The sequence below is a fragment of the Nomascus leucogenys genome, unplaced genomic scaffold (assembly GCF_006542625.1).
Source record: "Nomascus leucogenys isolate Asia unplaced genomic scaffold, Asia_NLE_v1 Super-Scaffold_285, whole genome shotgun sequence".
Taxonomy (NCBI): Eukaryota; Metazoa; Chordata; class Mammalia; order Primates; family Hylobatidae; genus Nomascus; species Nomascus leucogenys.
The window spans coordinates 1,841,003-1,862,896 of NW_022095770.1; the positions used below are offsets into that span (position 1 = coordinate 1,841,003).

At 48.7% G+C, this 21,894-nt stretch overlaps 2 protein-coding genes and 1 non-coding gene across 3 annotated transcripts; 2 read left to right on the forward strand and 1 right to left on the reverse strand.

Moving 5' to 3' along the window:
* The first annotated feature begins 294 nt into the window (after positions 1–294).
* On the forward strand, positions 295–4,640 carry KRT35 (keratin 35). Its single transcript, XM_003279425.1, has 8 exons — positions 295–808; positions 1,630–1,712; positions 1,909–2,065; positions 2,417–2,578; positions 2,963–3,088; positions 3,588–3,808; positions 4,127–4,280; positions 4,388–4,640. The coding sequence occupies exons 1-7, from the start codon at positions 338–340 to the stop codon at positions 4,272–4,274; spliced, it is 1,368 nt and encodes a 455-aa protein (XP_003279473.1). The 5' UTR covers positions 295–337; the 3' UTR covers positions 4,275–4,280; positions 4,388–4,640.
* An 8,226-nt stretch (positions 4,641–12,866) lies between these two features.
* LOC115833612 lies at positions 12,867–13,057 on the reverse strand. The gene has a single exon (XR_004029003.1). It is a non-coding gene; the product is annotated as a U2 spliceosomal RNA (small nuclear RNA).
* Positions 13,058–13,645: 588 nt separating this feature from the next.
* On the forward strand, positions 13,646–21,624 carry KRT32 (keratin 32). Its single transcript, XM_003279424.2, has 7 exons — positions 13,646–14,174; positions 14,864–14,946; positions 15,111–15,267; positions 16,610–16,771; positions 16,850–16,975; positions 17,997–18,217; positions 20,898–21,624. The coding sequence occupies exons 1-7, from the start codon at positions 13,707–13,709 to the stop codon at positions 21,025–21,027; spliced, it is 1,347 nt and encodes a 448-aa protein (XP_003279472.1). The 5' UTR covers positions 13,646–13,706; the 3' UTR covers positions 21,028–21,624.
* The last annotated feature ends 270 nt before the right edge of the window (positions 21,625–21,894 follow it).

Genomic DNA, 21,894 nt, shown 5'->3' on the forward strand with positions numbered 1-21,894 from the left:
AATGTGGAGGCTGAGGTCTGGGCTCAAATGACAGGTCCCTTTGAAGAACTGACAGGGACTTGGTCTTCCCAGTGATGTAGGGTGGTGGAGGCGAGTCTTAACATAGCAACGGGGCTCCTATTTTATGAGACTGGTAAATTTTCACAGAAAACTAAATAACAGGTTAATGAGGGGTTTTAATAGAAAGTGGTGTTAACTTTAATGAGGAGAAAACACTTTGTGAAGGCCAACCAACGCCCACTGGGGCAGAGATATAAATCTGGGGTAAGGAGCTGCTTCTCTGCTTTGGGGTGTCTGGTCTCAGAGACCTATCAATTGCATCTGAGTTGCACGGGCCATGGCTTCCAAATGCCTCAAGGCCGGCTTCTCTTCTGGATCTCTCAAGAGCCCAGGAGGGGCCAGTGGGGGCTCCACTCGTGTGTCCGCAATGTACTCCAGCAGCTCTTGCAAGCTCCCGAGTCTCTCCCGTGTGGCCAGAAGTTTCTCTGCCTGCTCAGTGGGTCTGGGCAGAAGCAGCTACAGGGCCACCAGCTGCCTCCCTACTCTCTGCCTCCCTGCCGGAGGCTTCGCTACCAGCTACAGTGTGGGTGGGGGCTGGTTTGGGGAGGGCATCCTCACTGGCAATGAGAAGGAGACCATGCAATCCCTGAACGACCGCCTGGCCAGCTACCTGGAGAAGGTGCGTCAGCTGGAGCAGGAGAACGCCAGCCTGGAGAGCCGCATCCGTGAGTGGTGTGAGCAGCAGGTCCCCTACATGTGCCCTGACTACCAGTCCTACTTCCGGACCATCGAGGAACTCCAGAAGAAGGTAAGAGGTTCAGAGTGGCTTTGGATTCCCAGGAACTTGGTGTCACCAGCATTCATTGGTAGTTCTGTTCCCATAGGGCATGTTGGAAGTCACCAAGCATGTTCATCTCTATGGCCTCATTTGCTCCTCCCAATAACCTTATGAGGGAGGTATCATTAGCCCATTAAACAGATGAGAACACTGAGGTTCAGCCTGGGTAAGTGACCCAGATGGCAGTTACTGGAGCCAGAGCTTGAACTTCAGGTCTATGAATGAACTCTGTGACCTTTGGTACTATTGCCCACTCCTCTAAGTCTTCTGAGTCTTCATTTCCTCTTTTATTTAAAGTCAGGGGATTGGGTTTGATGTATTTAGTGCAGTGCAGTTCAGGCTTCCCATAAGTAACTCAGGGAAGAAAACGCCTGCCAGAGAAGTTTCTGTCTTGCCAAGGGCCCATATCCGCTTCTTGCCTGGCCCAAAGTTATAGCTGGCTCCTGTGAGGGACCATTTATGACCAGAGAATCCCGGGGTATGCCCCCAGTAGGCCTCGGAGACAGGGAGATTGGAAGAAGCCTCATTTCATCATGCCAGGCCTTTCCTGTTGCATTTTCATGCAGCTATCTAACCTGAGTCACAGGTCACAGATACACTGCACTGGAAGAAACCCTGGACTTTCCATAGTTGATCCCTAGAGCCTGCCCATAACCCTCCAATGCACGTGGAGTAGCAGAGGTCCAGGATGGGTGACTTCCTCCCTCCAGAGTCAGCCCTTGTCAGCTTTACGGAGCTCCAACAAGCGGAATGTCCTTTCTTGCAATGAAATAACTTCTTTATATCTCCAGACTCTATGCAGCAAGGCTGAGAATGCCAGGCTGGTGGTGGAGATTGACAATGCCAAATTGGCTGCAGATGACTTCAGGACCAAGTGAGTTGTCCTGTTTGTCGTGTGGTTGGGGGGCTGCTAGAACTGGACACAGGTGATGCCTGGGCTCAGGGTTTTGGCTGTACTCTGTCACTGGGGCATAAAAGCAGGACTTACAGCACCTGGACAGTCTGAGGGCAGGCCTGACTTAGATGCGAAAAGGAAATGCAGACTCAGGTGCCCTGTTCTATGCCTGCAGGTATGAGACGGAGGTGTCCCTGCGGCAGCTGGTGGAGTCAGACATCAACGGTCTGCGCAGGATCCTGGATGACCTGACCCTGTGCAAGTCTGACCTGGAGACCCAGGTGGAGTCCCTGAAGGAGGAGCTGCTCTGCCTGAAGAAGAACCATGAGGAGGTGAGCATGGGGGAAGAGGCGAACATGGCAGAGCAGGTGAGCATGGGGGAGGAGGTGAACATGGGGAGGAGGTGAACATGGGGAGGAGGTGAGCATGGGGGTGAGGTGAGCATAGGGGGAGGTGAACATGAGGGAGCAGGTGTGCATAGGGAGGAGGAGGTGAGCATGGGGAGCAGGTGAGCATAGAGAGCAGGTGAGCATGCAGAGGAGGTGAGCATGGGGAGGAGGTGAGCATGGGGAGGAGGTGAGCATGAGGAGGAGGTGAGCATGGGGAGGAGGTGAACATTAGGAGGAGGCGAATCTTGGAGGCAGCCCTCTGGGAATTAGTACTCACTCTGGTCTGTGCCATAGGAAGTGAACTCACTGCGCTGCCAGCTTGGTGACCGGCTCAATGTTGAGGTGGATGCTGCCCCACCTGTTGACCTGAACCGAGTTCTGGATGAGATGAGGTGCCAGTATGAAACCCTGGTGGAGAATAACCGCCGGGATGCTGAAGACTGGTTTGACACCCAAGTAGGTACCTGGAAACAGTCAGTGCAACAGGGGTATGTGGTGGCTCTCATGGAAGTGACCCTGGGGCTCTGAATCAAGAAATCTAACTTTGAGTCCCATCTCTGTTTTGACCTTGCTGACAAGGTCAAGACAGACCCACTTCAATTGACCTTGCTGACAAGGTCAAAATAGACCCACTTCAATTGACCTTGCTGACAAGGTCAAAACAGACCCACTTGGGCAGTTTGCTGTCCTCTGAGCAACATTGCCCTTCAGTATAAAATAAATGAGTGGGACTGGGGAATCGGGAAGGTCTTTCTTGGCTCATGACTCTAACTGGCCTCTGTAGCTCTCTGAAGCCAAGTTCCTGGTGTGGCTGACCAGGTCCTGGTGTGTATGTTTCAGACTGAGGAGCTGAACCAGCAGGTGGTGTCCAGCTCAGAGCAGTTGCAGTCCTGCCAGGCAGAGATCATCGAGCTGAGACGCACGGTCAGCGCCCTGGAGATTGAGCTGCAGGCCCAGCACAGCACGGTGAGCCCCAAGGCAGGGTGGAGCTGCCTCTGGACCAAGCCAAGGAGCACACGAGCTCCCCAGCGTCCATGCTTTGACCACACAGGCAGACTCCAGGGGTTCATGTTCTTGAGCACCAGGGGCTCTCTATGCAGAAAAGAGGGAATGAGGGACAAGCCCCAGTCACAAATCCGCCAGTGGTAAAAGACAAGAGACCTGTAGCAACTGACATGTCCGGCAGTAGGTCCTATATTTGTGTAAGCAAATTCATCTTCTGAGTAATTATCAGTTACTCAGAGATGACACTAACAGGGAGATACTTTCTAGATCAAAGAAGCCACAGGGGCTAATTAGCTCATCTCAAGTGAGACGTCTGATTGTGGTTCATCCTAGCTCAAACCCTGATTCTCCGAGCTTCTGTTCTTGGATTCTGAGGCCTCACTGAGACCCAGATGAATCTTCCGTGCTCCTTCTCTGACCTCTAGCCTTTTTCCTCCCTACACAACTCTTGCCCTCACAGAGAGATGCTTTGGAATCCACCCTGGCAGAGACGGAGGCCCGCTACAGCTCGCAGCTGGCCCAGATGCAGTGCATGATCACCAACGTGGAGGCCCAGCTGGCCGAGATCCGGGCTGACCTGGAGCGGCAGAACCAGGAGTACCAGGTGCTGCTGGACGTCCGGGCCCGGCTGGAGTGTGAGATCAACACGTACCGGGGCCTGCTGGAGAGTGAGGACAGCAAGTGAGTATCACTGCATGTGCTCTTGTCTTCTCACTGCAATCTACCAAGTTCTGGGAAGACAGCATGGTGCCTAGAAAGAGCCTGGCATTCGGAGTCTGGAGTCCTGGTCACTTAGTTCTGGTCTTCCTGCAAACTCATCACGTGACTCCAGCAAGCCCCCTTTCCTCTCAGGGCCTGTTTCCCTTTTGGTAAAACAAGGGGGCAGGATCAAGGTAATTTTTAAGGTGCTTCCTAGTTTGCATAGTCTAGGATCTACTTTGAGTTACTGCAAACAGCAACTGGAAAATCATAGTAATCTGACTGTTTTCTTTTTTCTAGGCTCCCCTGTAACCCATGTGCACCTGACTACTCACCCTCCAAGTCATGCCTTCCCTGTCTTCCTGCGGCCTCCTGCGGTCCTAGTGCAGCCCGCACAAACTGCAGCCCCCGCCCCATTTGTGTGCCCTGCCCAGGGGGCCGGTTCTGAGAGCGGGTGACCCAGAAGGCCATGGCTATTTTCTCCAGGGCTTGAACTTGGTCTCTACCCAACCTTAACCCTTGTAGCCCAATCCCCTCTCTTCACCCAGAGCCCAGGCCCAGGGTCTGACTGAAAAGGCTCATTGCAAATATATGCCTTAAAGTTTCTCAGAGCCTGTCACAAAGGCTGGCTGCCCCCAAAGGTCTCAACTCCTCATCATTTCAGTGGGTGCCAGGGTCTCTGTTCTCAGGCTGCCTCCTGGGTCAGGTTTTCCTTCTGGGCGCTGTTCTGGTGGATTCTGAAATGCAGTAGAGGGCTTTTGTTGGCAGAACAATAAAGTGCGTTTGCTCAGGCCCTTATGCCTAACTTGCACCATTCTGGTGTTGTTGGCTTGTGTCTCTGCTGTGTCCAGGGGGTGACTGTTGGGCAGACGAATGGGAGATGTGTGACCAAGTATGACCCTTTGGATGACAGGGTCACTATGCCCCCGTTTGGGGTGGGTTGAGGCCTACAGTGAGAGCTTTTGCTTGGCTTCCCCAGTGAAGACCTTTCTCCAAGATTCCAGTGTGGTGCCAGGTGTTTCCAGACCGCTCTGGAATCCCTCTTAGTATACGTGGTCACTTGGGGATCCCAGAGTGGGAGGGACAAAACTGAGATGGAAACTGAGATCAGCATAACAGGGAGGGTTTTAGGCCACTTTATCAGCCTCTTGTCTGTGGTCCTTGTAAGACCGACGATAGGGTGTCTCCCTCCCAGGGTACTTTCAGGGGTACATTTACATAAGCCCCCTTCCATTGCAGCCCTTTCATGCAGCCCTCCAAGTTCAGCAACCCCCTTAACAACCGACAACCCGTCACAAGCAGGAGACGGAGAGTGCGCTCGCCTTCAGGGCTTCTATCCCGAACGCTAAGGCTCTTGTCCTTAGGAGGCTCGTGTGTGTCCTCCTGTGCTCTTGGCATCTGGCGAGGTGTACAACGAGCCCTCCCCAGATGGGTGTGAGAGTTCCCAGCAGCTTGACCCAAAGGCTCTCATCTATGTCCAGAATGTCCTCCCCAAACAGGCAAGGCAAATAGCAAGTTCCCTTAATCCCAGTGGGAAAGGGAGAAGGGCTAAGACCAAAGTTTCTGAGCAAAAAACGAGGATGTGCATTCCCAGCTGGCATGTGCTCCTCGTAAGATGCTGAGAGCACCTGCTAAGGAGCTTCAGTGATGTTAAGAGAGCTGTAGCCATGTCCAAGGGGGAGAGCAGGTGGCTGGAAGACGCTGACTAAGGCAAGCCGGAGACCCTTGTTCCTTAAGGACATCTGCTGTAGTTCACTCTGATTTGAACACAGAATCCTCTCCTTTCTAGCCCCCTGCAAAGAAGGCCTGCGCCTTTGGTTGCTCCCAGCCCCACCTTGCTCCTGGTATCTGGCATCACCTCCGTGTTGGTCTTTTTGGAACCCCTTGGCTAATTTTGGTGAGGCTTAGGCACCGGAAAGGGGTGGTCGCCTCAGGATCATTCACTTCATTCAACAAACCCTTACAAAGCACGCCCCTGTGCCGGATGTGTGTTAGCTGCCAGGGGAGGACTGGTCTGTGTAGGACGGGGGCCTTGAGATGGGACTGGAAGGATGCTCACTTGTCACTTTTTTCTTTTCTATCTCAGTGGTGTCAGGAGACTGGCTGAAGGGGACCTTGACATTAGTGCAATAAACGTGGGCTCCGAATGTGGAGTCAGATGGACCTGGATTCAAATCCCCACCCACCACTAACTACATGTGGGAGCTTTAGCAGGTCATTGTCCCTTTCTGAGCCTCAGTTAAATAGAGAACATGACACTTATGCTGTGAAGTGAGACTGACACTGCTTTGCCCAGCATATGCAGGGCATTTGAAGATGGGTCATCACTACCAACTCTCCCTTCCAGCTGGACGACTGGATTGCTATGAGGCCGGGCATCCACATTTCCCTGGCCAGGGTTTCATTTCTGATGTTTCCTTCCTGGTAAACCAGGCCAGCTAAAGTGAATATACAGTTACATGCTTCATTATCTAATTCCAACTCTGAGCAAAGTCAGCGGGGAGCCTCATGGCCAGCAGCACGTGGATGCTGTCTGGAGCACATGGGCTCCGTTAACTCTGCTGTGTGTAGGTCACGCTCTTCTTTATGGCGTTCTCTATGGCACAAATCCTTTCCAAACCCATCCTAGCTTCCTCCAAGATGTAGCTAACTAAATCATGTGTAATCCTACCTCTAATTATTATTTACTTCATTTGCTTGTGATTTTTAATTATAACGCTGTTTCCATTCAACAGCAAGTTCTCAGCCTTGCCTGTACGTTGGAATGACCTGGAGGGCTTTAAAAAATACCGATGCCTGCTCTGACCCCCCAAAATTCTGCTTTAGTTGGTGTGGGATATGACTCGGTATTGGGATTTTTGAAAGCTCTCTGGGTGATTCGAACATGAAGCCAGGGTTGAGAGGTCATTTGTCAGGTAGAGGAACTTTTGGCAACACAGTTGGGAGTGTAGGGGGCTCAGAGCAGCTCTGACATAGACCCTAGCACCACCAGGTCTGGTCCCTATTATGCTTTTGACTTTCTCAGTTCTGCCATTTCTCTCTCTTTCGATTTCAAATTTTTGAACTACATTTTAAATTTGTTATATTTCTTTCCCCAAAAAGTCATTTTTTTCTTCTCTGTTTGCTCCTGTTTTATAACATTTAGTTCTTGTTTCATGGCTATAATTGCTATATGTATATACATCTCTCCCACTCTGAGGTTATTAAAAAAAAATATATATATAGTTTTGGATTCTGCATTATTTCTGTTTTCTTCAATCTCCTTTTTTACTGTTTTGTTTGTTTGCTTGTTTTACTTTGTCTTTAATATTGGAAGCTTCCTTCAAGTATCTGGTCATCCTTTTGTTTATATTTCATGATGAGACACTAAAAAGCTGATAGAAGTTGCTATGTGGATGGGCAGGTTGGCAAACTGGCTTTTTGCATGGTACAACCACCTCAGTTCAGTTTCTGTAAGTCTTTTCTCTGGAGTTTTTTTCTTTCCAAAGAAGGAGCCTCTGGTTTTCTGCGGGGGAATGAATGGAGAGAGACAGTGCTGGCCCAGGCTGTGACACACATCCTATCTGCTTTTGTTGAAACAGGCCCTTCCTCCTGGATTCTTTGCATCCCTTTCTCTTCTCTTCCTAAACTTATTTTCCTGATAGTTTGCTCTGGCCCCAGAGAGGTTGGGGTACAGTGGAAAGTCTTCGTATCAGCCAGACCTGGGCCTGAGAACTGACAGTGCCCCACTTTCTCTGTGGCTACATTTCCCAGATCCTACTTCTCCATCTCCACGACATACCCCAGATCTGGCATGTTGCCTGGAACTGTGGTCTTCTGTGACTTTGGATGCTGTTGCTACTACCTTTATCAATCTGCTCTTTTTTTCTTTCTTTTTTTTTTTTTTTGAGATGGAGTCTCACTCTTTGGCTCAGGCTGGAGTGTGGTGGCGCGATCTCGGCTCACTGCAAGCTCTTCCTCCCGGGTTCACGGCTTTCTCCTGCCTCAGCCTCCCTATTAGCTGGGACTACAGGCGCTCGCCACCACGCCCAGCTAATTTTTTTGTGTTTTTAGTAGAGACAGGGTTTCACTGTGTTAGCCAGGATGGTCTCGATCTCCTGACCTCGTGATCCACCCACCTTGGTATCCCAAAGTGCTGGGATTATAGGTGGGAGCCACCGCACCCGGCCTCAATCTGCTCTTATATGAAACCTGGTCTTTCCTTCGCAACAGAAAACTCTGCTCATGCTGGCATTTGGGACCGCACCTCACAGCGACAGCCTCTCAGCATCATCCTGGAGCCCCTGCTCCTGGTTTCTGTCTCTCTTCTCTTCATTCCTTCCTTCCAGGATTGTCCTGTGAACTTCAAATCCTTCTCTCCTTTCTCCCTCTGATGTCTTACCAGCCAAATCAAGGCATTAGGGTCCTACCTTTTAACCCAAGATCTTCTTAATGTAGTTTCCCAAGCAAAGACATTTTTTTTTCCTGCAAGATGAATTGTGACAGCTGTTAAACTATATGCAGGCACACTTTGATTTGTTGAGTTTCAATTTATTGTACTTCCCAGATATCGTGGTTTTTTCTTTTTTTCTTTTTTTTTACAAATTAAAGTTTTGTGCCAATTCAGCCTAGAGCAAGTCTGTTGGTGCTAATTTTTCCAACAGCATGTGCTTATGTGTCTCTGTGTCACATTTTGGTAATTCTCACAATACAAATTTTTTCTTTTTCTTTTTTCTTTTTTTTTGAGACAGAGTCTTGCTCTGTCTGCCCAGGCTGGAGTGCAGTGGCGTGATCTCGGCTCACTGCAACCTCTGTCTACTGAGTTCAAGCGATTCTCGTGCCTCAGCCTCCCAAGTAGCTAGGATTACAGGCACTCTGTGCCTGGCTAATTTTTGTAATTTTAGTAGAGATGGGGTTTCGTCATGTTGGCCAGGCTGGTCTCGAACTCCTGACCTCAAGTGATCCTCCTGCCTCAGCCTCCCAAAGTGCTGGGATTACAGGTGTGAGCCACCACGGCTGGCCAAACTTTTTCATTATTGTATGTGTTATGGTGATCTGTGATCAGTAATCTTTGATGTTACTGTTGTAATTGTTCTGGGAAGCCCCAAACCATAACCAGATAAGATGGGGAACTTAATTGATAAACGTTGAGTGCATTCCGATGGCTCCACCAACTGGCCATTCCCCCATCTCTCCCCCTATTTTGGGTCTACCTATTTTCTGAGACACAGCAATATTGAAATTAGGCCAATTAATTACCCTACCGTGGCTTCTAAGAGTTCAAGTGAAAGGAAAAGTTGCAGGTCTCTCCCTTTAAATAAAAAGCTAGAAATGATGAAGTTTAGGGAGGAGGCATCTTTCATAGCTAGACAGGAGGAGTATGCCTTCAAAGCCTTCAAAGGATGGGCTGACTCTCTTGCTAGGAGCTAATGCAGCTGATGACTTCAAGCGGGAAGTCAATGCTCATTTACCATTCTGAATATCCTAGGGCACTTAAGAATGATGCTAAATCTATTCTGCCTGTGCACTACAAATGGAACGACAAAGCCTGGACGACAGTGCATCTGTTTATAACATGGTTTACTGAATATTTTAAGCCCACTGTTGAGACCTACTGCTTAGAATAAAAGGTTTCTTTCAAAATATTTCTGCTCATTGACAATGCATCTGATCACCCAAGAGCCCTGATGGGGCTGTCCAAGGAGATTAATGTTTTCGTGCTTGCCAACACGACATCCATTCCACAGCCCGTGGGTCAAAAACTAATTTTGACTTTCAAGTCTTATTACCTAAGAAATATATTTCATAAGGCTATAGCTGCCATAGAGAGTGATTCCTCTGATGGATCTGGGCAAAGTAAATTGAAAACCTTCTGAAGAGGATTCACTATTCTATATGTCAATATTTGTGACTCAAGAGAGGAGGTCAAAATATTGACATCAACAGGAGTTTGGAAGAAGTTGATTCCAACCCTCATGTATGATGTTGAGGGGCTCAAGACTTCAGCAGAGGAAGTAACTATAGATGTGTTGGAAATAGCAAGAGAATTAAAATTAGAATTGGAGCCTGAAGATGTGACTGAATTGTTGCCATCTTACGGCAAAACGAACGGATGAGGAGTTGCTTCTTATTCATGAACAAAGAAAGTGGTTTCTTGAGATGGAAACTACTCCTGGTGAAGATGCTGTGAACGTCACTGAAATGGCAACAAAGGATTTGGAATACTACATCAATTTAGTTAATAAGGCAGTGGCAGGGTTTGAGAGGACTGACCCCAGTTTTGAAAGAAGTTCTACTGTGAAAATGCTGTCAAACAGCATCACATGCTAAGGGAAATCTTTCGTGAAAGGAAGAGTCAATTGATGCAGCAAACTTCACTGATGTCTCATTTTCAGAAATTGCCACAGCCACGCTAACTTTCGGCAGTCATCACCCTGATCAGTCCTCAGCCATCAACATTGAGGCAAGACATTCCACCAGCAACAAGATCACAACTTGCTGAAGGCTCAGATGATCCTTAGCATTTTTAGCAATAAAGCATTTTTAAAATTAAGTTATATACATTGTTTTTAGACATAATGCTATTGTACACTTAATAGACTATAGTATAATGTAAATATAACGTTTACATGCATAGAAAAACCAAAAAGTTTGTATGACTCACTTTAGGTGACATTTGCTTTATTGTGGTGGTCTAGAACTGAACCTGCACTATCTCTGAGGTATGCCTGTATCTTCCTCTATCCCAGTGGGTCTCCAAACCACCTGGAGGACATGCTAAACACAGGTTGCTGCATCCCAGCCCCAGCTTCAGAGTTTCTGATTCAGCCAGTCTGGGATGAGCCTGAAAAACTGCATTTCTTTTTTTTTTTTTAATTTTACTTTAAGTTCTGGGATGCATTTGCAGAACGTGCAGGTTTGTTGCATAGGTATACATGTGCCATGGTGGTTTGCTGCACCTATCAACCCATCATCTAGGTTTTAAGCCCCGCATGCATTAGGTATTTGTCCTAATGCTCTCCCTCCCCTTGCCCCTCATCCCCCGACAGGCCCTGGTGTGTGATGTTCCCCTCCCTGTGTCCATGTGTTCTCATTGTTCAACTCCCACTTATGAGTGAGAACATGTGGTGTTTGGTTTTCTGTTCCTGTGTTAGTTTGCTAAGAATGATGGTTTCCAGCTTCATCCATGTCCCTGCAAAGGACACGAACTTATTCTTTTTTATGACTGCATAGTATTTCATGGTGTATATGTGCCACATTTTCTTTATCCAGTCTATCATTGATGGGCATTTGGGTTGGTTCCAAGTCTTTGCTATTGTAAATAGTGCTGCAATAAACATACGTGTGCATGTGTCTTTATAGTAGAAAGATTTATAATCCTTTGGGTATATGGGATTGCTGGGTCAAATGGTATTTCTGGTTTTAGATCATTGAGGAATCACCATGCTGTCTTCCACAATGGTTGAACTAATTTACACTCCCACTAACAGTGTAAAAGCTTTCCTATTTCTTCACAGCCTTGCCAGCATCTGTTGTTACCAGACTTGTTAATGATCACCATTCTAACTGGCATGAGATGGTATTTCATTGTGGTTTTGATTTGCATTTCTCTAATGACCAGTGATGATGAGCTTTTTTTTCACATGTTTCCTGGCCACATAAATGTCTTCTTTTGAGAAGTGCCTGTTCATATCCTTTGCCCACTTTTTGATGGGGTTCTTTGTTATTTTCTTGTAAATTTGTTTAAGCTCCTTGTAGATTCTGGATATTAGACCTTTGTCAGATGGGTAGATTGCAAAAATTGTCTCCAATTCTGTAGGTTGCCTGCTGACTCTGATAATAGTTTCTTTTGCTGTGCAGAAGCTCTTTAGTTGAATTAGATCCCATTTGTCAACTTTGGCTTTTGTTGCAATTGCTTTTGGTGTTTTAGTCATGAAGTCTTTGCCCATGCCTATGTCCTGAATGGTATTGCCTAGGCTTTCTTCTAGGGTGAAAACTTGCATTTCTAACATGTTCCTGAGTCAGGTTGATGCTGCTGGTCTAGGAAGTATACTTTGAGAACAACTGATAACACCTTATTATAATAATTATAGTTTTTGGGTGAGAGGATTAAATGGGCAAATTAATGCCAAGCACTCAGCACCATACCTGGTATTCGTATACATTCCACAAGTGCCGGCTATGATTATGAAGGGTGGCCTGATGAGTCTCATCCCTTGTAGTTGGTATTGCCATCACACCTCCTTCCATGTGATGCTATAATCTTCTTTAAATAGGTGATCCAGACAAGGTAGTGGAATTTATAGTTGTTGCAGTGAATCAGATTGTGAGTATTCAATCTGACCCTCTCAATTGGCATGAGGAAACTGAGGTCTGGAGAGACAAAATTACTTTCCCAATGCCACATGGCAAGTCAGAGGCAGCATATCTATGCTCTCCTTTTCTTATGCAATGAGTGAGCTGGGTGGCATTTTCCCTTTCCCGTTTTTGTACTGACATTTCTGGGAATATGTGAAACATAAGGCAAGTACTTATACCCCAAAATTATATCAAGAAGATTACTGAATAAAAAAGTGGCTATATAGCAGACACATACTAAATGTGAAGTTCACAGCTTTTGCAGCCAGGACTGAAAACCAGTGCTCTAGCACGTTGCCTTCTTAAGTGAATGCCCAGGGCTTCTATAGTTGGGCACATATGCTCCCCATCTCCTGGCTTAGCTCATTCCAGGGCTATAGAACGACCTTTCCCAAGGGAGTGGATTCACACTGCTTCCACAGTCTGAGATCCTGAAGTGAGCCTTCCCCATCTGCCACAACAGAAAGTAAAAGTAGAACCTGTTCCAACTATTCTATCTGTCTGTTCAACAATTATTGAGCACTTGACAATTGTGTATATGGTGCAGTGATAATTGAATGGATGGTCCAGAGGGGGTCAAGATAGAGCAGCTGCCACCTGGAGATATTCATGATATGGACTTTTCCAAGAGGAAGAGTCCAACTGGAAAGATGTACCTGATTCTTAGGTTTCCGTTTGGGTCTTTTTTTTTTTTTGCCTTTTGAAGGGGTGCAGCATTCCTGGAGGTACTGCAATACCAGGTCAACATGTAGAGTGAACAGAGCAAGCTCTTATTCCATCTCCCTGCTCCCAAAATCCATTTAATATGTTGTCCTCGGATGCAGGACGTATCAGATATTAAAATGATAAGAACAGATACCACACTTGATCTTAGCCAAAAGGCTGAGAAGTGATGCTGCCTATGTCTTGAGTTCGTTCTCTCCCCACTGATATTATTTTCTTCCCCTTGGCAGGAAGATGATGTCTGTTAGGAAGCCTCTGAGGTTCCTGTTCCTTTCTGCTGGATTTATGCCACTGCCAATATCGGAGCAGTTTCTACCACCCACACATTTCCTTGTTAAATAGCCAAGCCTCTTCCCATGGGGAATGCTTTCATTAAAAGAGGCAGCCACTGTTGCACAGACCTGCAGGCTTCTCAGGGCTACAGCAGGCGGGGGTGCAGTGGGCAAAGCCAGTGGAGGCACAGGCTGGGTTGTGGCAGTCTCCTGGAGGGCCAGCCCTAGTAATGAGGGCCCAGGTATGCGGCTGACCCTTTGAAGATGTGTCCTGAAGCTCTCTCATGGTGATCAATGACAGGAACCCAGACTCCTGCTTTAGCCAAATGATAAGTTTGGCCTCTTTTATGAGGAAAGGAACTCCTTATTGGAAACCAAATTACAAATTAATTAGCAGCTTCCTCTGGGGCTGGGTGTAAACATCAACACCACCCAATGATGAATTTCTATCGTGAGCCCCCTCACTGCAAGGGCATAAAATGGCCCGGGCGGCATGGGGTCTGTAGACATCCAGGCAGCTGTGGCTGAGGAGAAAAGGCCTCTCCAACATGACATCCTCCTGCTGTGTCACCAACAACTTGCAAGCCTCTCTCAAGAGCTGCCCCCGGCCTGCCTCGGTCTGTTCCAGCAGCGTGAACTGCCGGCCTGAGCTGTGCCTGGGCTATGTCTGCCAGCCCATGGCATGCCTGCCTTCTGTCTGCATGCCCACCACCTTCCAGCCAGCCAGCTGCCTCTCCAAAACCTATCTATCCAGTTCCCGCCGGACAGCCAGTGGCATCTCCGGCTCCATGGGCCCTGGCAGCTGGTACAGAGAAGGGGCCTTCAATGGCAATGAGAAGGAAACCATGCAGTTCCTGAATGACCGCCTGGCCAGCTACCTGACAAGGGTGCGGCAGCTGGAGCAGGAGAATGCGGAGCTGGAGAGCAGGATCCAAGAGGCCTCTCACTCCCAGGTGCTCACCATGACTCCTGACTACCAGTCTCATTTCAGGACCATTGAGGAGCTCCAGCAGAAGGTGAGGGCAGCGGTGAGGTGAACAGGCTCTCTGGGAAGGGATCTGGACTAGCTGGCATTCCAGATTGGAATCTCGTTAGCTTATTAAGCTATGTTCAGGACAAAGAGACTTCCCTAGGGCATAGGGTTATTTTATAATTTGAGCACTCAACCTGAGGCTTTCAGGTGGAGAGATCTGGGATCTAGTCTCAGTTCTACCATTGCCTCATTGCATGACTTTGGGAGGTCCCATCCCTTCCCCAGGCCTCAGTTTTCTCATCTGTAAAACAGGAATAATAATGGTCGTTATCTAATGGGGTTGTCAAAAGGATTTGATGAGATGATGCAGGTCAAGTGCTTGGAACACACCGAGTTTCCTGGGCCACAGTGAGTTTTCAGTAAATGTCAAAGACCCTTCTAACTGTCACATGAGTGACTTCAGACATGAGATTCTTTCCCTCCACATTGCTTGGCACATCCAAAATGGGGAATTTGAATTTACAAAGCTCCAGGTTCTTAAAAAATACATCTCAAGTTCTCCAAGGACTAGCAATTCACTAAATATCTCCCAGAGTTCCAGGAAAGAGGACCTTCTGCAGGGATGGCTGCAGGGCTGCTAAATCCTACCTTTGCTGCTGTCTTTTCTTCATTTGCGTTCTTCTTGCTTCTTCTCATCCTGAACTAACCCTCTCCATGTGCCTTGGCCTGCAGATTCTGTGTACCAAGGCAGAGAATGCCAGGATGGTCGTGAACATCGATAATGCCAAACTGGCTGCCGATGACTTCAGGGCCAAGTGAGTTCAGCCGGGGGGCTGGAGCTGGGAAGGTCCTGTCCTCATAGGCTCTGGGGCAACTTTCCTTTAGTTTCACGGAGGGTTGGAAAGTGCCGGCAGTTTAAGGCCTTCCCTGAGTTCTGCATTCTGTTTCACCCTCGGTTGCTGACCCTGTCCTTGTGCAGGTACGAGGCGGAGCTGGCCATGCGGCAGCTGGTGGAGGCTGACATCAATGGCCTGCGCAGGATCCTGGATGATCTCACTCTGTGCAAGGCTGACCTGGAGGCCCAGGTGGAGTCCCTGAAGGAGGAGCTGATGTGCCTCAAAAAGAACCATGAGGAGGTGAGGCTGGAAGTCCCGCTGAAGTGGCCCCGGGAAGCAGAGGGGGAAGAACGTGGGGCATGGGGTTGGATAGGCATGGGCTAAAATTCCCAAGCCTGCCACATGTTGTTTCAGTGACTTTGCCCAATTTATGGAATCTTTCTGAGCCTCCTCATCTGTATAACGGGGACAACACGATCACGCAGGGTTATTGTGAGGATTTAATGGATAGGATATGGATCATGGAAATCTCCAAGGCACGGGTATGAAACACCTGCCACTTGGTCAACGCTCAGAAGTGTAGCCCCCTTCCCTTCTGCATTTCCTGGGCTAGTGTGGCTGCCAAGTGCTCACTAGTGGCGACTGCATTTGTTTTCTCTCGAGAGCCACACAGCAGAGGTAGAGTGGTGCAGTGGTGCCGGGGTGAGTTATGTTCCAGATCTCACGTTGAATGGCCTGTCCATCTCTGCCCGGCTCAACTCTCAGAAGCAGTCCCATCTCTTCTGAGAGGGAGTAGAGCTGCAGTGGTCTCCTCTTTTTGCCCCCATCCTTATTTTGTCCTCTCTTCTGTTTGCATATAAAATGCTCAAGCTGAAGCCATAGGCAAACCCTTTACTCTCTGATTTTTCCTTATCTCCTGAAGTTTCTCAGAGGGGAAGCCCTCTGCTTTGGGCACCTGTGTGCTGCCAAGCCCACCTGAGCCATGGTGTTTTTTCCCTCCTCCCTGGTTGACTCTCAACCTCTTGACTTGGGATTTGAATGAACAAGTGCCTCTGAATCTTGGCTGGGTTTCCTCAGGCTGAAGTGTAAAGTAACAATCAGTCACCCCGTACTCACCAAGCACCCTCGGGCTCCTGACTCATCTCACTCAAATCAGAGAACTGGGAACAGCACCAAGAAGCCACTAATGAGAAGTTATCGCACACCCTGGCAGCCTCAGTGACAACTTTCCCTCTTTGGCAGCCAAGCCTGGGAGGCAGCTGCCCTAACTCAGGCCTTTAACTAGTCAAGCCAGGCTCCTGCTACCCTCCTCCCAGGATGAACACAGGCGGGGAGGGTGACTGGGAATACTAGGGGGACTGGTTTCCCATTTTAGCCCAAATGCATCAAACAAACCTGGGCGCTGCTCTTGGCTTCTGCCAAAGTGATAGGAAGTGTTGTGTTGCAGTGAGGTTCCCATCACAGAGGTATTCAGCTGGAGTTTGAAGAGCACTGGGATGCTGCTGAGTGGACTGCAGTCCTTGGGGGCCATCTAATGTTTCAATCTTTAGCAACTTTTGTTGCATCTTTTCATGTCTCCCTGGGGAAGTGAGCCAGGATCCTATGATTCTCACACTTGCCTGGAGCTCTTGTGCCTTTTCAGGAGGTCAGTTCCCTTCGATGCCAGCTTGGGGACCGCCTTAACATCGAGGTGGACGCTGCACCCCCGGTGGACCTGACCAGGGTACTGGAGGAGATGCGGTGTCAGTACGAGACCTTGGTGGAGGCCAACCGCAGGGACGTGGAAGAATGGTTCAATACGCAGGTGGGCCTCTTATGGTGGGGGTGGCCTCCTCCATGTCCCTAGGAAGGGACTCCAGCCTTCTCCTTCCCCGCACTGCAGATGGAGGAGCTTAACCAGCAGGTGGCTACAAGCTCTGAGCAGCTTCAGAACTACCAGTCAGACATAATTGACCTGAGACGCACAGTCAACACGCTGGAGATTGAGCTACAGGCCCAGCACAGCCTGGTGAGAGCTGCTGGGTGGGCACCCCTCCCTCTGGATCCTAGGCGGTACTGAGCAGGTTCCCAGGAAAGAGGAAGAGGAGGCCCAGATTTCAGCCACCATGGATGCTCATCGTGTTGACTTTTCCTGGAGGGAGGTTTCTCCGGAGATCCAGCTCAGAGATAAGAGGGATGTTTCAAATCAGACATGGGTTAGGTGGACACTGTCAAACTCAACTCCACAAGAAGGCTTGTTCTGTGCTTAGCCTGCCCTTCCAAACCTATGGATCTCAATATCACCCATCCTGATGCCCAGGTTCTTCTCTGGACCAAATGAACCAGAGTCTCTGGAGATGGGGCCTGATTATGGGTATTTTTTTTTTTTTTTGAGATGGAGTCTCACTCTGTTGCCCAGGCTGGAGTGCAGTGGCATGATCTCAGCTCACTGCAACCTCTGCCCCTGCTGGGTTCAAGTGATTCTCCTGCCTCAGCCTCCCAAGTAGCTGAGATTACAGGCATGCACTGCCATGCCCTGCTAATGTTTGTATTTTTAGTAGAGATGGGGTTTCACCATATTGGCCAGGCTGGTCTCGAACTACTGACCTGAGGTGATCCACCCACCTTGGCCTCCCAAAGTGCTGGGATTACAGGCATGAGCCACTGCACCTGGCCGGTCATGGGTATTTTTTTGATGGCTCCCATGTGGTGCTAATTTGTGGCCAGGTTTGAAAACCACTGTTCTAAATGATGCCAGCAGGGAGGTACTTGGGAAATCTCAGATCCAAAGCCTGAAGCCAGACAAAGGTTGCCGAAGGAAGGAGGGATTTAGGATCAGATTTACAAATAGAAACTGTGGTTCCATAATGTACCAGCTGTTTACCCTTGAACAAGTCATTTGACCTTTCTGGGCTTCCGTTTCTAAAGTGACTGATGTAGGGAGGGCTCATTTCCAGCATCAAAGGGAGATTTGGCTCTTCTTGGTTCTTTCTGAAGCAGGCCATGGTAAACAGCTCCCCTTCTCATGGTTATCTCTTCCTTTGCCTTAGAGGGACTCCCTGGAAAACACGCTGACGGAGAGTGAGGCCCGCTACAGCTCCCAGCTGGCCCAGATGCAGTGCATGATCACCAATGTTGAGGCCCAGCTGGCCGAGATCCGGGCTGACCTGGAGCGGCAGAACCAGGAGTACCAGGTGCTGCTGGACGTCCGGGCCCGGCTGGAGGGCGAGATCAACACGTACCGGAGCCTGCTGGAGAGCGAGGACTGCAAGTACGCAGGCCCAGCTGAGGCTTAGAGAGACGTGGGCAGGGATTCTGGGAGGTTATAGGAAGCAACTGGATCTACCCTTGAGGGACCATCAGCTTAGAACCCTGTCCTGATATGGAGACATTAAGAAGCTGGTATGCTCTGAAGGAAGTCAGGCAGTGGTGTTCATGCTGCCATCCTGAACCAAGCCCCTCGGAGACCACTCTGTCTCATTCCAAGCTGGCAAGCTCCTTCTAAGTGCCCACCATGGGGCAGGTGCTATGGAGAACACCAAGATAGAGGAAGACAGGGCATTTGCCCTCCTGTCATTTCCATATGTTTAGGGAGATAGGCGGACAGGTGACTGGAGGTCATGGCCTGTCCGGAGCTTAGGATGAAAAGCAGCTTTGTTAATAGTACCTACACAATCCTGCTCCCACCTCTTACCCCAGCCTCACCTCATAGCTCTATTCCTCTCAGAACGGAGATTTTGGCATGTCAGCAGGACAATAGGTAGCCTTGTGTAATTGAGCGCTGGTGGGGAGCAGGACAGGAAAGATCAGCCGGGGCCCGTTTATGGAGAACGACACGGGTCATGCTGGGAAGGGAGGGCTTTAATTTATAGGCAAGTGGAAGGCCTTGCTATTGTTTTGAGGAGGAAATGAGAGAATTTACTGGGTGTCTTCTCCACTAGATGGTAAACATCTAGAATGCAGAGACATTATAATACCTTTTTATTCCCTGTACGTGGCACATAGTAGATGCTCAGTAAATGTCTCTGAAGCTCAAAGCTGTTCTTCAGGAAGATGGCCCTGATGGCAGCAGGAAGAACTGAGTAGAGGGAGGGGAACCAGGCAGGGAAACTGTCCAGGAGGCCCTGACCACAGCCTAGGTAAGCAATGGGGAGGGCCTGAGTTAGGGCAGCAGAGGCATCAGCTCTAGACACTGTGCAGGTAGAATCAGCAGGACTTGGTGGCTGTCTGAATGCAGGGTTACCTCTGGGCCATGGACACCCGGTGGGCTGACGACTGTTGTAGCTATTTCTTATTCCGCATTTGGCCTTGCTTCTCCATCATTCAGAATCTACAACTTCAGGGCAAGTGTTGTGTCAAACATTTGCAAGGACCAGGCCATTAACGTGCATGAATGACGTGGGTCATATGGAGGTGGTGGAAAAGCAGAAAGCTCTTGCCTTGTCCAATCCAGGCAGTGGCATGCCCTCAGGGCCACTTCTACTGTATGAGAAGCAGGTCCAGTATTGCTGATCTTTCAATAGTTCCAGGGAAGCTGAGAATCTGGATTTTTAAAAATGTTAAATTCTCCTGATTCTTAAGTATTTTCAAACGAGTCCACATTTAAACAAGTAGAGTTGAATCTTTATCACATTCCAAGTACCAAAATTAAATAAAAATAGATTAAAGACATAAAAAAAACAAATTAAAGAGAATATATAGTGCCAGGCAAATGGAACACATTTCGGGTTACACATGATCCTCAGGCCTCCCGTTGGTTCTCTGAGGCACTGGGTTTCCATCCAGCATCCAGTGTGTTGTTCCTGGTTTTGAGCGCATGCCTGTCACTCTCTGAGATCATCCTCTTTCCTTTCACCATGTATTAATTCTTCATTCATTTATTATTTTGTCTGATCCAAATATTCTTATTAGGTGCCTACTCTACGTGAGGTATGCAGGGTGGGCATGGGTCCGTGGCTGCTGGCCTCACTGCTTGGCTGGGGAGACAGACCATAATAGAATGATAACTACTCACGATGAAAGGAGATACATGTACCATGGGGGCTTTGTCTCAGAGAGGTGGGGGAGGCTTCAAGGAGGACGTGACAGTTGAGCTCTTAAACAAGAGAAGAAATGTAGGTGAGTGGAGAGGGAAGAGGGTTCCAGAGATGTACGGCACAGGGCACAAGCCCTGTGGCCTGAGCAGTACAGTCCCTGCAGGAGCTGGAAGAAGATCAGAGTACCTGCAGCTCCCAGAGCAATGGAGCCATCAGGTGAGGCTGGGGCAAGAGGTGGGAGCAGGATCATGCAGGTGCTATTAAGGAAGCTGCTTTTGTTTATTTTATTTTATTTTACTTTAACTTCTGGGATACACGTGCAGAACGTGCAGGTTTGTTACATAGGTGTACATGTGCCATGGTGGTTTGTGGCCTATCAACCCGTCATCTAGGTTTTAAGCCCGCATGCATTAGATATTTGTTTTAATGTTCTCCCTCCCCACTCCCCTCACCTCTCGACAGGCCCCAGTATGTGATGTTCCCCTCCCTGTGCCCATGTGTTCTCATTGTTCAACTCCCACTTATGAGTGAGAACATGCAGTGTTTGGTTTTCCGTTCCTGTGTTAGTTTGCTGAGAATGATGGCTTCCAGAGGAAGCTGCTTTTCATCCTGAGCTCAAATGGAAGCCACTGAAGGTTTTAGGGAGGGGAGGGACATAATTGGATTTGTGACTGTAGAAGATTGCTCTGGCTACTAAGTGGACAGTGGTTAGGAGGGGCCCAAGTGGGGTTGGGGAGATCAGTTAGGAGGCCATGAGGTGACTCAGGCAAAGATGGCGGAGGTTGGGACCAGGGAGGCTGGGCAGAGAAAGCACGGTAGATGGGGTTGAGAGGCATCCGAGGGGAGAATTGGCAGGACCTGTGGCCGAGTGGGCCTTCTCTACTAATCCTGTCCCTCTGTGACTTTCTCCTGCAGACTGCCCTGTAACCCGTGCTCCACTCCTTCCTGCACCCCCTGTGTGCCCTCCCCATGTGTGCCCCGCACCATCTGTGTGCCACGCACCGTTGGTGTGCCTTGCTCACCCTGCCCCCAGGGCCGCTACTGAAGTCCCTTTGTGCTGGTGGATCCTGGAGGGCCTGGGGCTGGGCAGCCTGGTATTCAGTGGCCACCAAAAGAACAGGGCCAGCCCCGGCCAGCAAGGAAGACCCTGAGCAGGACCGTGGATCACCTGCAACAAGCTCTGATACTCCAGGGGGTGCTTAAGCCCTCATCACTTCAAAGCTGCCTCTTTTTTCCATGGGTGAACTGTTCTCTTTGGTGATGTTTCTGGTTGTCTGTGCTGCCTCAAAGAGCGTGTGTTCTTAGTTAACTGGCAAATAGAGCTGCATTCAATGGCCTTGCAAACATGTCTGTCTCTGTTTGTCACTTACGCTGCTGCATCCACAGGCCAATCCTACTCAATTGGGCTTAAGAGGAACGTGGGCAAATTCTGTATTTATTTTTATGCTCCTTCTGCTTCCATAGAGGCTTGAGAGGTGTTCACTAAAAAGGCCTGCATGCCATAAGCCAGTTAAAACTAATCAATTACTCTAGAGCCAAGTAATAAAAGAATAAAGAGAGGAGGGAGATAATTATGCCAGAAACCTAGGCCAAATTACTGTAATTGAGAATCATACCATAATAAACCCACCCCTAAATCTCATTACAGCTGGTACAATGGGATCATTCATTCTTTCAAAATATCTTCACTGAGCAGCTACTGGGTGCAGGTTCTGCATTAGAGGCTGGCTAATCCAGGGAAGAGTTCCCAGACACATTGTTAGTAATGCCTCATTTAATCCTTGCAACAATCCATGAAAAATATACCATTATTTCATCCATTTTGTAAATGAAAAACTGAGGCCCAGAGAAGTTAGGAAACTTGCCCAAAGTCACACAGCTTGTTAGTGGCAGACCCAAGACTGAAATCGAG